Source organism: Trypanosoma cruzi, genomic scaffold (genome assembly GCF_000209065.1).
Source record: "Trypanosoma cruzi strain CL Brener 1047053516807 genomic scaffold, whole genome shotgun sequence".
Classification (NCBI taxonomy): Eukaryota; Euglenozoa; class Kinetoplastea; order Trypanosomatida; family Trypanosomatidae; genus Trypanosoma; species Trypanosoma cruzi.
In genome coordinates this window covers 337,080-348,786 of record NW_001849558.1, presented here as the reverse complement: position 1 = coordinate 348,786, position 11,707 = coordinate 337,080, and the positions used below count along the sequence as shown (strand labels likewise).

At 47.9% G+C, this 11,707-nt stretch overlaps 6 protein-coding genes and 1 pseudogene across 6 annotated transcripts, besides 7 other annotated features; all 7 read left to right on the top strand.

Moving 5' to 3' along the window:
- Tc00.1047053510665.70 (acyl transferase-like protein, putative) lies at window positions 1-365 on the top strand (the record flags this gene model as incomplete). The annotated part of the gene is made up of 1 exon (XM_801733.1): window positions 1-365. A coding segment is annotated over one exon (365 nt), but the record flags the coding sequence as incomplete, so codon positions are not given.
- Window positions 1-11,707: a sequence feature (heterozygous, non-Esmeraldo-like haplotype).
- Window positions 683-703: a microsatellite.
- Tc00.1047053510665.60 lies at window positions 732-2,111 on the top strand (annotated as a pseudogene).
- Window positions 2,247-2,289: a microsatellite.
- On the top strand, window positions 2,329-4,758 carry Tc00.1047053510665.40 (DNA-repair protein, putative; the record flags this gene model as incomplete). Its single annotated transcript, XM_801732.1, has 1 exon — window positions 2,329-4,758. One exon carries the CDS (start codon window positions 2,329-2,331, stop codon window positions 4,756-4,758), a length of 2,430 nt encoding a protein of 809 aa, XP_806825.1.
- Tc00.1047053510665.30 (hypothetical protein, conserved) lies at window positions 4,989-5,372 on the top strand (the record flags this gene model as incomplete). Its single annotated transcript, XM_801731.1, has 1 exon — window positions 4,989-5,372. One exon carries the CDS (start codon window positions 4,989-4,991, stop codon window positions 5,370-5,372), a length of 384 nt encoding a protein of 127 aa, XP_806824.1.
- Window positions 5,462-5,481: a microsatellite.
- Window positions 5,597-5,649: a microsatellite.
- Window positions 5,722-5,750: a microsatellite.
- Tc00.1047053510665.20 (hypothetical protein, conserved) lies at window positions 5,997-7,754 on the top strand (the record flags this gene model as incomplete). The annotated part of the gene is made up of 1 exon (XM_801730.1): window positions 5,997-7,754. The coding sequence occupies one exon, from the start codon at window positions 5,997-5,999 to the stop codon at window positions 7,752-7,754; it is 1,758 nt and encodes a 585-aa protein (XP_806823.1).
- Window positions 7,969-9,702, top strand: Tc00.1047053510665.10 (hypothetical protein, conserved; the record flags this gene model as incomplete). The annotated part of the gene is made up of 1 exon (XM_801729.1): window positions 7,969-9,702. The coding sequence occupies one exon, from the start codon at window positions 7,969-7,971 to the stop codon at window positions 9,700-9,702; it is 1,734 nt and encodes a 577-aa protein (XP_806822.1).
- Window positions 10,677-10,715: a microsatellite.
- Tc00.1047053510665.4 (hypothetical protein, conserved) lies at window positions 10,790-11,707 on the top strand (the record flags this gene model as incomplete). Its single annotated transcript, XM_801734.1, has 1 exon — window positions 10,790-11,707. A coding segment is annotated over one exon (918 nt), but the record flags the coding sequence as incomplete, so codon positions are not given.

Genomic DNA, 11,707 nt, shown 5'->3' with positions numbered 1-11,707 from the left:
TGGATCCCGAATTTCAGCGCCAGGCGCTGGAGATGATGCAGTCAATGAATGTGGGCGAGGTTCGGCACCACGGCCGGTACCAAACGGACTTGGTGGAAAAAGCCTTTAACGACGGTGTGAAGCATAACAGTGTACGTGAGATGTGTGCGGCCGTTCTTGCCGCTCAGTTGGCGCATCCTGTGCAGTGGATTGACCTTATGGATGCTGCCGTCATTCACGCAGGTATTCGCGAGGTACACGAGATTTCACCTGTGCGAACTACCGCCGATATGTTTAAGCGTACAGCGTTTTGCGAGGCTGGTGAGGCGGGAGTTGCACCGGAGATGGTTATCCGCTGCCTTCCCGCAGAGGAGCGATTTTTGTAATAAAAAAAGAAGGGTTGGGAAATGTAGACGATTGCTGCTGCGGATTGCCCAGCTTTTTTTCCTTCTGAAGTTTGTTCCCGTTGGGATTGGCGCCCCATCCATGAATAATGCAAACATATAAATTTTGTTTTGTTGGGAAGTCCGTTTGAAGAATTTTTCTCATTTTCACATTTTTATTATTTCCCTTTTTTTTTTTTAGAGAATGGCTGCTTGATTCTTTTTTCTTCTGTTTGCCGTGCGGCATTTTCTTTTTCAAGAAGGACTGGGTTTCTGGGGATTGTGTGGAGTGTACTTTGCTCTTCTTTCTATTTTTCTTTTGTGTGTGTGTGTGTGTGTGTTTTCTGTCGTTGCTGCCATGTATAGTAAATGTTCAGACTGCGGACTGTTGGATTTGGTTGCGCGGGACCACTTTGTGTGAGTGGAGCGCGTCTATTGTGGTGGGGGTACAAGGAACATGACCTCCACCGACTTGCTCGTCAGCGTCCGTGGTGGGAGAACGCTGCAATTTTTGCCGGGCTTCTCTGCTTTATTCAGGTTACGAGTATGTGCTATTACTTTGGGAACCGCATGTACCAAGCTTGGCGGCCATCAGGTAACACTCTCTATGTGAATAAGGCAATGGACACTAAAGTTTTCGCGCGTCCTGATTTGTCCGTGGCAGCGGTACGTATGGTTATTCATTACGTGCTTTCAGGCACCCAAACACCATTTGGAGCCCCCATGGTGTATCCGGAGTACATGCGTCCAGAAGCGGAGGAACTGATGAAATTTATTTTTGATTTACACATTGAGCAGCCCATGTTCTCTGTTCCTGATCTTTGGGCGATGCTGTCGGCAAAGGCGCTCGCTCGCCTGGGAGGGCCGAATATTTCTGTACGTCGCGGGAGACCAGACCCCCCGGGTCATTTGGCAGTTGAGCAGCTTCTCGTTGAGACTCCTTCCCTTGTTCCGGAAGGGAAACGCGATGTACTCAAGATGAAGCGATTGCTTGCGGGGCAGGGATTTTCCGTGGAGGAGATTGTTGGCATGATCGGAGGTATTCGAACAATTGGCTTTCATGATAGTTCGGGGTTTCACACAAAAGAAGAAGTAAAGCCACAAATGCGTCGTCACCCGAGTCTGATGGGACCCCAGGAGGGACGTGTTTCATCTTCCTGAGACGATGGAAAAATGCACTTTAGATCCCTACGTGTTTGGTGGGGAATATTTTGATCTTCTTTTGGATTATAACTGGAGGCAGCGAAGTCTTATCGGTTGGCGGAGTGGACCCTTTCGCTGCGATGAGAAGGATCGTAAACGTGAGATCACACTTCTGGATCCATTTTCAGAGCAGGCCGTAATGAGGGAGCGGAAGCGTCTGCAGGCGCAAGAACAGGCACGGGAGGCGGTTGAGCGGGCGGCCCAAAAACGAGCACAGATCACTGTACCTGAGGAAGAAAAGGCGGAATCCGAAATGGGACGTGTCGGCGAGGCGCAGTTTATTCCTGGTGTGGAAATACAGGAAAGTGTGGATGATGACACGACGGAAGCCGTTGGTTCGTTGGTGGTGCCGGAGTTCAAGAGCCCCTGCTCAAGTGTTTCGATGCGGGAAATGGACATGATGTTGCTGGACGATGCGCTCTTGACTGGGTGGCTGCACCGCTTTAGCACAAACGAGATTCGTTTCTACACGGTCTTTGGCGAAGTCATGGAGAAGATCCAGAACCGAGGATATAACCTCAACTCCCTTTACGTTCCGACGTGAGCGTCTTTTTTGTTGTCTCGCTCCTCTTTTGTTTGTTTTTTTCTTACATGTTCTGAGTCTACTTCCCTTATCCTGGAGTCCAGAAGGACTCCCGACTTGGGGGAGTCCGTCTCCACATATTTCCTGATTATTATTAATTTTTTTTTTTGCTTTTTATTTATTTATTTATTTTTTTTTTTTGTTAGGAGTTTCTTTTGTTTCTTTTTTGTCATTTTTCACATGTTTTGCTCGTCTCTTCCCCGATGCATTTTTTTTTGTTTTTTGCCGCTGCACTGTAATAATAGCAACGGTGCCGAACGGCGTGGATGGTGGTGCTTGCAACTAGCATTCCGAGGGGGTATCATGAATGAATCAAAACAAGAAGGAAAGACAAGAAACGTGGCGGCAGCGGCAGCGTCCAACGTGGACGGGTATTTACGCAATGCGTCAAGGCGGGTTCGAATCCCCAGTGCGTCGGGCGGGAGGGGTACACGGCGCAAGTTGGCGATGGTGACAGCGGCGAGTGTGGAACAGGCTCCGCGGTCTGTGGTCAACACGAACGCATCCGATGCCGTCGACTTGGATGACGAGTGGGACGAGGTGGTGCTGCCGAACGCCAACGCTGCGGCGGTAAAGAAGGATGAGGGAAAACTCAAGGAGGAGAGCTCTCAAAGGCCCAAAATGGATGTCCCCGTGGCGAATTCGTGTGCCGGTAGCATCAAAGCAGAGGCATTGGAGGTGGAAGACGGCGAGGTGGTGGGGGGTGATGAGGACCCGAGCGCACAGTCGTTGATGGAGGGCACACGGCCTCCACTGACAGGCACATCGATCCAACGGTGGAGGCGAAATGAACATTTCCAAGAGCGCATGCCTGAGCAGCAGCAAATTCTCGCTGCTCAGCGACGTTCAGAACGAATTCGGCGAGCCGCAGAAGGAATGTCTGTTTTAATTTTTGCCTTACAGAGGTGCAAAACACTCGTTAGAGAATCCCGTCACCCGCAACTACTGCGGAAACTGCTACGCGTATGCACTGTCGAAGAGAATGGTTCTAAATCGTTCCCTTTCATACAGGCTGTACAGCGCGCAAGAGAAGAATATCAACGAGCTCTTGACCCTACAGTGAAAAATCCCGCCTTGTCACCCTGTTGGGTTACCGTGGGCAAGGACACCGTCCGGAATTATACCTCCAATTCCATAATGGCTTTGCTTAGTGGCATCACCACGGTATTTACCCTGGAGGATAAAGTTGATGCCTCAATCCTCTCTAATTGGGCTGCGCCTATTTCCTTTGGGCATCTCTCCAACCTGTTGTCAAGATCGCATCAGTTTCTTATCTCCCCCGATGCCAAGTTGCGCCTGCCACATTCTTTGTACTTCAGCATCATATTTCTTTCGGTTGCCAACATTTTGGACATGTCATGTCGACTGGTGATGGCGATAAAAAAAGAGCGGGAGCGACAGAATCCTGTGGCGAATGAAAATGGGAATGTTTCCGAAAAGCCGGCGCAGATGACAATTTTTTTGCCGCGTGTAAAGCGTCAACGAAAAGAGGGTACTAATGAGGAAGATAAATTGCCACAGAAGCTGCCATCTTCTTGCTTCTGGGTAGAAGTCTGGTGTCCGCAACGTGAGAGTTTCATCTCTGTTAACCCGTGTAAAGGTTGCACCGCACTCTGGGGAGCCCCGTACACATTTTCGGTTGGTGGTGATGTTGCCATGGATGTGACGCCGCGGTACACTACAAAATACAGCAGCGCATTTACTTATCGGTGGGGCCGCTGTGATTCATATCGCTTTTTCTGGAAACACCTGGACTGGAACGATACCAGAGAAGCCTCTGAGGTCATACTCGATGCCTTCCGTAAGGATATGACCCGAAACACATGCATTCAGCTGGCTCGAGAACGTCGGCAGCTCCATTCGCTTACATATGCGGAGGAAATACCAAAAACGCTTACAGCGTTGCATAAACATCCGTTGTTTGTTCTTGAGAATGAGCTCGCACGACATGAAGGAGTGTATCCGAAGGACAATACGACGATTGTTGGAAGCGTGAAGGGTCACACAGTGTATAAACGATCTGCTGTTGTCAATTTACGCAGCCGAGATGGCTGGCTTCGTGTAGGACGCTGTGTAGTAAGCGAATATGAGGCCCCATATAAGGTAGTACCCCCGCCGGCCTCACGTCCTTTTGGATCCTCTTCTGGCTTCTTTGGAGTGTGGCAGACGAAACCGTTTGAGCCCAGTCCCCTGCGCAGTGATGGGTCGCTGCCTTTGCATGGCAAAACGCGCTGGTACGTTCTTCTTGGTAAGCCCGTGCCTGAGGGATTGGCGTATATTCAACGGCCCAATATCGCCCGAGTAGCGCGTCTAGTGGATGTTGAATTTGGACATGCTGTCATGGGATTTCAAAGGCGCCGCTTGGATGAGCGTCGATTTTCACACTGGGAGGCTGTCCTTGATGGTATCGTTGTAAGGGAAGCGGACGCGGCGAACCTCTTGCATGCATACGATGAATGGAGACAGCTGACAGAGGAGCAAGAGGCCACGAAGCGACGACAGCGAGCCAATCGATGGTGGCTACATTTGGTCCAGCGAATGCTGGCTATGCAGCGTGTTCGTCAACAATATTTGGATGGTGCATCTCACGGATATCTTCCGTTGCATTAACCTCCTTTATTTTGCTATTATTATTTACTATTATTTCCCTCCTCTCTTTATTTGTTCCTGGGAATGGGGATGAGGAAATTCTTTATCCTGCGCCGCACCGAAGTGGCGCCTATCGGAATGCTTTCAAGAGTTGGGAGACTTGGCTCATTGTTTTTCTTTTTCTTTTTGGTGTTTTTTATGACAAAGGAGGGTCGACAAGGAAAAACAGTGAGAGCAGTGCCGAAATAGCAATGCGCTCTACTCCGTATCTTGGCGGCGGCGCACGTGCCACTACAAATAATCTCCCACCGTTTACGGGCGTTTCGCCCCGTGTTTCCTCACGCAGCGTAGCGATCCACCGCGGCGAGTATGTCTCCATTGTGCTCAAGCCTACAGCGCTGAATACACAACGTGGTTCGCTGGAGGCGCTCTGTGTCGCGACGGATGAGCCCGTCGAGGTAATGGGACTCCCCAGTGGAGCGGAAGTGGCGCAGGTGAATGAGTTTGTGTGCTACGTGAACCCCAGCAGCGGAGAGCTGGAGTACTTCCAACACGGCACGTACAACGACGAATACGACGTGGAGACGTATCGCAAACTGTTGGATCTTTGCCCAAAGTTTCCACAGCTTTTTTAAAAGCTGACAAAATGACCGTTGCCCGAAGGCAAGGCAATGGGTTGCGTGTTGCCAGCACAGAGGACATAGAAGGAATGAAAGAAGAAGTTAATAAAAATAAAAATAAAAAGAGGTGGGGAAGAGCATAAATGCAGAGGCCTCTACCGCTGCAATTATCGCCACGACGTCATATGCGTGTTTCTGATATTCAGCAACAAACATGAGCGGAAGGAGGGTGAAGGAAAAGAGAGAATAAGCGAGAGAGAGAGAGAGAGAGAGAGAGAGATAGAAAGAGAGAAGTGGTTGCTTCACGTGGAATTTACACAAAATACAATAATACAGAAAAGAGGATGGTCTGCTTTGTGCTACTTGTGTTTGTGTGTGTGTGTGTGTGTGTGTTTATTAACATCGCATGGGTGATGTTTTTCCAAACCGTCGTTGACACCACTCGCTTTTTTTTATATATCTTGGGATTTTTGAAGTATTAAAGAGCCACTTTCTGTGTGTGTCTGTCCATGTATGCTGACGAGGGTATAACTTCTTAATAACAAGAAATATATGGATATATATATATTAGGTGGTTTACTATTGCTTTGTAGCGAGAGGGGTTTTACAAATAAGTGAAAGTTTATAACCTTTCAAACTATGGAGTCCACATTGCAGACATTTCTAGAGGCATATCCTTTTCGACATCCTGAGAACCCGTACGAACAGACGAGGGCCATCTGGTCCAAACTGGTGGGTTGGGAAGGGGAGTCCGCCGCGGGTCCATCCCCCTCGCTTTGCGTGCAACCCATTCCCCTAGCGCTTCTTCAGAAGTGGAAGCGTTACTTTGCCTTCTGTTCTCGCGTCATTTTCTATGAAATGGATTGGAGGGACGTGTTTGTGTACATGGGTGATGTGCCAAAAGCAGCAACGCTCTCAGTGCCACGTGATCATGTAGGATCTGACAGAAAAGCAGAGGTGGGAGTTGATGCGGATCGGGGAGAAGGCAATGGGAAAAAACAGTTGGAAACGACGGCGGGTGCATATCATCGCTCGACGACGGCTTTAATTCATACACTGGCGAATGGTTGCGAAAGGCGTTTTGGAGCATATCCATTGCGCTTTCATTATCAATGGCTCGTGCGATGGACCAAAATGCTGGCGCAGTGCATCGAATGGCGCTTGTTGGATATATCCAAGAGGGGTGGATCTGTGCCGCTAGAGGAGCTGCAGCGGTATCGTCTTGTTTTTGCTTCCAGGGCACGGGAACTTGTCGGTGCGGCTGCCTACATACGCACCGTACTTGAACTTTTGGAAATAGAGGAAGAAAAGGAACTCTGCAATACAGATATTTCTTTAAAGGGTTTGCCCAGTCTCTCTCTTAGCCAAAATTTTCCTTTGACCTTGACACTTTCCATGAGGTTTACGCTTTCTCGCGCCACATCTGTTTCTATAGAGCAGTGTTTTTCTGCGCACTCAGCACGTGTTCTGGACTCGCTCTGGGCAGACGTTCTGTGCATTCCATGGGATGTGTTGGACCCAAACAGTATGCCTGAGAAGGTACGTAGAAAATTGTTAGCCTCCTTGAATAATGCGGAAGGTGACACAGACGAAATATATGTGTTGTGTGGAAATGGCGGCTGCCGAATGCGTTCCGCGACATTGAAATTTATTTTAGAGAATGAAACCCTGGAGAGGGCAGGAATTGCAAATAACCCCCTGTTAGGGATTGTCAGGCTTACAACAGCGCCGCTTGAATTTATAGAGCCCCACCAGTTGCCTAATGTGAAACATTTGCTAGAAACGGTTGGATATGTCATGCTAACAAAAATTCGCTGTCACTTCGTAGAGAAGTGCTATTACACGCTTCCTTTTTTAGCAGATTTTGTGGCTGCAGGAGTGCTACTTAAAAAAGCATTGGTTTCCTTCTCACGGGTCTCGGCAGACCCAACATTATCCAAAGCAGAGGAGTCCAAAGTGGTATTGGGTATGGGACTGACGCCAATGCTGCTTCGAGGTCTCTTGGAAGCTACGGAAGATTTTTACGCCAGTTGCGTGGATAGCCTTCTACATGATTATTCAAAAAGGGCAATGAAGCACTTTGTGGAATTTTGTGGTGGCAGCGCGACCGTCGTCGTGTCTCAGGTGACGCTGAAACTATTGGAGGTTGTCGTGGAACCGACCCTAGAGGTGTTGTTTATGCTACTGAGCCACGCTTCCTCTTCCAAGGAAGAGTGTATTTTTATTTATTTTATCGCCGACATGCTTAAGTTTGTGCTGAATGAAAAGATGAGGGAAGCCAGAAGGGAATGTAAGATTGGCTCTCGTGTTTTGCTGCAGTGCCGTATGGATCTGTTATTGCTGATGAGCTACATTGATGAACATCCCCTGATGCGGCGTCGTGCCTCCTTAATGTAACTCTCCTTCTTTTTTCCTTGCCTGTTTTTTTGTTTCTTTGGAAAATGAAACCTGCGAACCACCAGCAACAGCAACGAGAAGGTATGATTTTACTCGTGTTGATTGCTTTTATTCTTCTCTTCTATGAGGCACCCGATGTTGACAATTGGTTTTATTTTTTTCCTCGTGACTTCTTTTTTTTTTTCTTTTTTGTTGGCCTTTTATTCGGGAAGCAATGCTGCGAATTTGCTTGCGGCCATTGTGCCGCCCCCCTGTCTTTCAGGCGGGCGAGTCTGTCGGTGGATGCCTGACGAACTCTTTGCATTGCGATGGGAAAACGACGCCTTTGGAGCGGCTGCTTGCACCGTTTATCCCAGTCACATTCACCGCCCTCACGCAGATAAGCCGTAGTGTCGATGCGGAGCTGATGGAGAGAGTTGCGGAGGCGGGAGGCCTACGGAGCTTCCTTGGCCGCCACTCGGACTTGTTTGCTGTCTCAAAGGTGGGTGGCGTTTACGTGGCCCGCCGCCTCCGACGTCGTTGTGTGGGGTCCATCCCCTCTGAAGGTGCGGGTCTTCGTCTGTCTTGCGAGGCACACGGCCCCGAACCGGAGCAGCAGGTGGAGGATGCGGGTGTATTTCCACGGATCCAAAGCGTCCCCTTGGAGGTGTTTCGCCTATTTCCTACTTTCTTTGTGCCCATGGAGGCGTTATTGGCACACTTGTGTAAACTGCCGTCGACAACGTTATCCAACTCGAGAGGAGAAGAGGAATTGGTTTCCGAGGACCACTCCGGCAGGAGTCCTGAGGCCGTAGCAGAATCTCTTGTCGAGAAGTACAATAAATTTATCGAAGTTGTTTCATTGAATGACAACAATGGCAACGGGGAGAAGGAACAACTTAAGAAATTTGTGCGTCTTCAATCGAAATTTGCTACACGTGCTGCCTCGTATGAGGAAAAGGAAGTGGAAGTTACAGGAGGCCGTGAAGGATGCATCAGTCAAATTATGGAGCCTTACAAAGTGGAAGAATATGAACAATACCGTGTAGCTCGACTGATTCCAGTTGCAGAGGAATTTTGTCCCATTTCTGCAGAAATGCGACAGGCGGCGGCTGTGTTGCTTCCTGAAGGACGGAGCTTAATTCATGTGCTTTTGTCGGCACCAGATCTCTTTGAAGTTCGGGATACGCCAGAGCTGTCTGTTCGCTTTATTCTGGACTCGCGCTTCAGACCGACCACCACGTGCACGAAAGAAGAAATTGAAAGGAAGCTGACCGAACTGAAGGAATCGCGAGTGAAAAATGGCCTAAAAATGCCGATTGATAGAAAAAAACGACGAACTTTATCGAGACAACTTCAGTTTTTTGTTAAACCCACGCCATACTTGGACGAACGTGTTTGGGCCCACGCATTGCTGGATACGTTGCCGCTGGACGGTCCCGTCGCATTTGCTGTCGCCATGTCAAATCTTCCAAGTGAATGTCTGGCCTGCACTCCAGTGAACTTACAACGTCTTATTTCTCAATATTCTTATCTGTTTAGCCTAGTTGAGGGGGAGAGGGAGAAGTTGCTGCAGCGTGCAGATATTCCCGCAGTTGAGCAGCGTTCAGTGTCAAGTATCGATACGGAGGAAATACTGTTGACGATCTACAATTACTATCCACGCCGTAGGCATCCTAACTGTGGGACATGTCTTGAGCGTTGTATTTATTCTATGCCGCTGCTGCTCCGCACTAGGTTGCGTCAGTTGGACTTTGTAGAGGAAGTACTTCGTAAGCATCCCGACAAGGTTGAGGTGCTCGGTATGCTTGACGAGGAACTGATGATGCATGATAGAAACCTAGCTGAAAAGTCGCAGATGTGTCAATTATTTCGTTTCGTCGGGGAGTATCAGGCGGAGTTGATCAAGCGCTATGAGGCACTGTGTGTCAAACTGGGTAAAGACCCCAACACAAAAAGGTTGGTGTAGAAGATGAGAGTTTTTGCAATGAAGAGGAATCTTGTGAGTCTTTGCTTGTTTGTTTGTTTACCTTTATGTATATGTATATATATACATACACATGCGTGTTGGCGGTTGTGGTTTTTATTACGACGGTGCCATTTTATTTTGAGATACTTTTAATGTGACTCGTTTTTTTCTGTTGTTGTTGTTGTCGTTTTTTTGGTGTGGTGGCTGCTGTGAATTTTGTGTTCAGTGGGTTGCGCTGCGCAATGAAGCACCGACCATCTTTTCCTTGTTTTCTTTCTCTTTTTTCCTTTGCGATGATGAATGACATGTACGTTACAAAAGTTGACAAGAACGTTCTCCCTCCATTCTCCCAACGCACGGCGTTGATGTGGAGGAAAGCTTCAAGCACCAAAGCAGAAAATTAAAATAAAAAATAGAAAAGATGATCACAACACACATGAAATGCATAATGATGAAAACTCGGATTAGTTTTTAGCTACACGAGAGGAATGACCACATGACTCTATCGAGTTCGAGAAAAGTGCGAGCGATTACTGACGCACACCCAACACCCGTCTTACCCGTTTATTCCTCCCCTATCCTTCCTTCCCTATTTCATTCCGTTAGCCCTCGAAAGAGTCATTCCTCGTTATTTACCACATGGCGGGGCAATGTAGTTGCGGCGGCGAGATGACGTGTTTTGGCAGCCAGCTGCTCCTTTATTGTTCTTTTCTCTTTTTTTTTTTTTTTTGGTTCTTGCGTGTGAGTGATGATCTAAACAATTTGCACGTCAGTTTGATTCCGTTAATGAGATGTCACAATTGTTTTAGGCCACACTGTGGCTTCACTGACTGGAAGAAGGCCCTTTGCTTTCGTGCACACACTGCGAGACGCATTCCCTCACAATATTTTTCTCAGTTATGGTCTGTTGTGTGTGTGTGTGTGTATTCGCGCTTTGGGCTGTTGCTTGGGCTTGTTGTTTCTGCGTTTATTGCTTTTTTGTTGTTTTCTTTTTTTTTTTTTTTTTTTTTTTTACTTGGCGTGTGAGTTTTTTGGTCGGCGCTGAACGTTGGTAAAGCAACATTTCTCTTGAAGAGCAAAAGTATACATGCCACAAGGTGGACGGGGTCCCATGGTGCTGCTAAAGCAGCAGAGGTTGCCCGCATGGCAGCCCATCCTTACACCTCCACATGTTGCGCTAGCTTTTTTCCTGCTGAGCATATTGTTTATCCCTTTAGGGGTTTTCGTGACGCTAATGAACAAACAGGCGAAGGAGGTCACCGTTCGTTATGATCATATTCATCGCTGCACAATTACACATAACACAGGCGCCTTTATGTATGAAGGCAACAATATGACGTTTAAAACTGGATGTATGACGGAAGTTTCCTTTGATATCACGGAGAAACTTAAGGCCCCCGTATATCTTTATTATGAATTAACAAGGTTTTATCAAAATCACAGGCGGTATTCAATCTCGCGAAACGATGAACAATTGGCCGGTAAAGCCGTGAGATATTTGCCAGACACGTCACCTCTTACCATACCAGGGGATATTTATGGAATCTCTGGGACTCCCATCAAATACGTGGATGGTTCGGATTTGCGTTACAAGGATTTTTTGTACGTTCCAGCCGGCCTCATTGCCTGGTCCATTTTTAATGACACGTTTACTCTTTACACAGAGGCGACGAATGGTGGAACTCCACGAAAACTCATATGCAACGCGACGGATTTTTCGAAAGGGAACAATCTTCCTCTTAATGGCTCGGAGTCAGAAAATATGTGCGTCAAGAAGGGGATTGCTTGGGATACGGACGTGGAATATAAGTTTAAGGCCCCGGATTTAGAGGCGAAAAATCGTTTCTGGACGGCGGCAAAAGAATTGTACACGGGGAAGGTGCCTACTCCAGAACTATCAAATGATGACTTTTTCAACAAGGGGTGGTACGCGGGTGAACTGGGTCACGCCATACCCGTGACAACCGATGAGGATTTTATGGTTTGGATGCGTCCTGCATCGCTT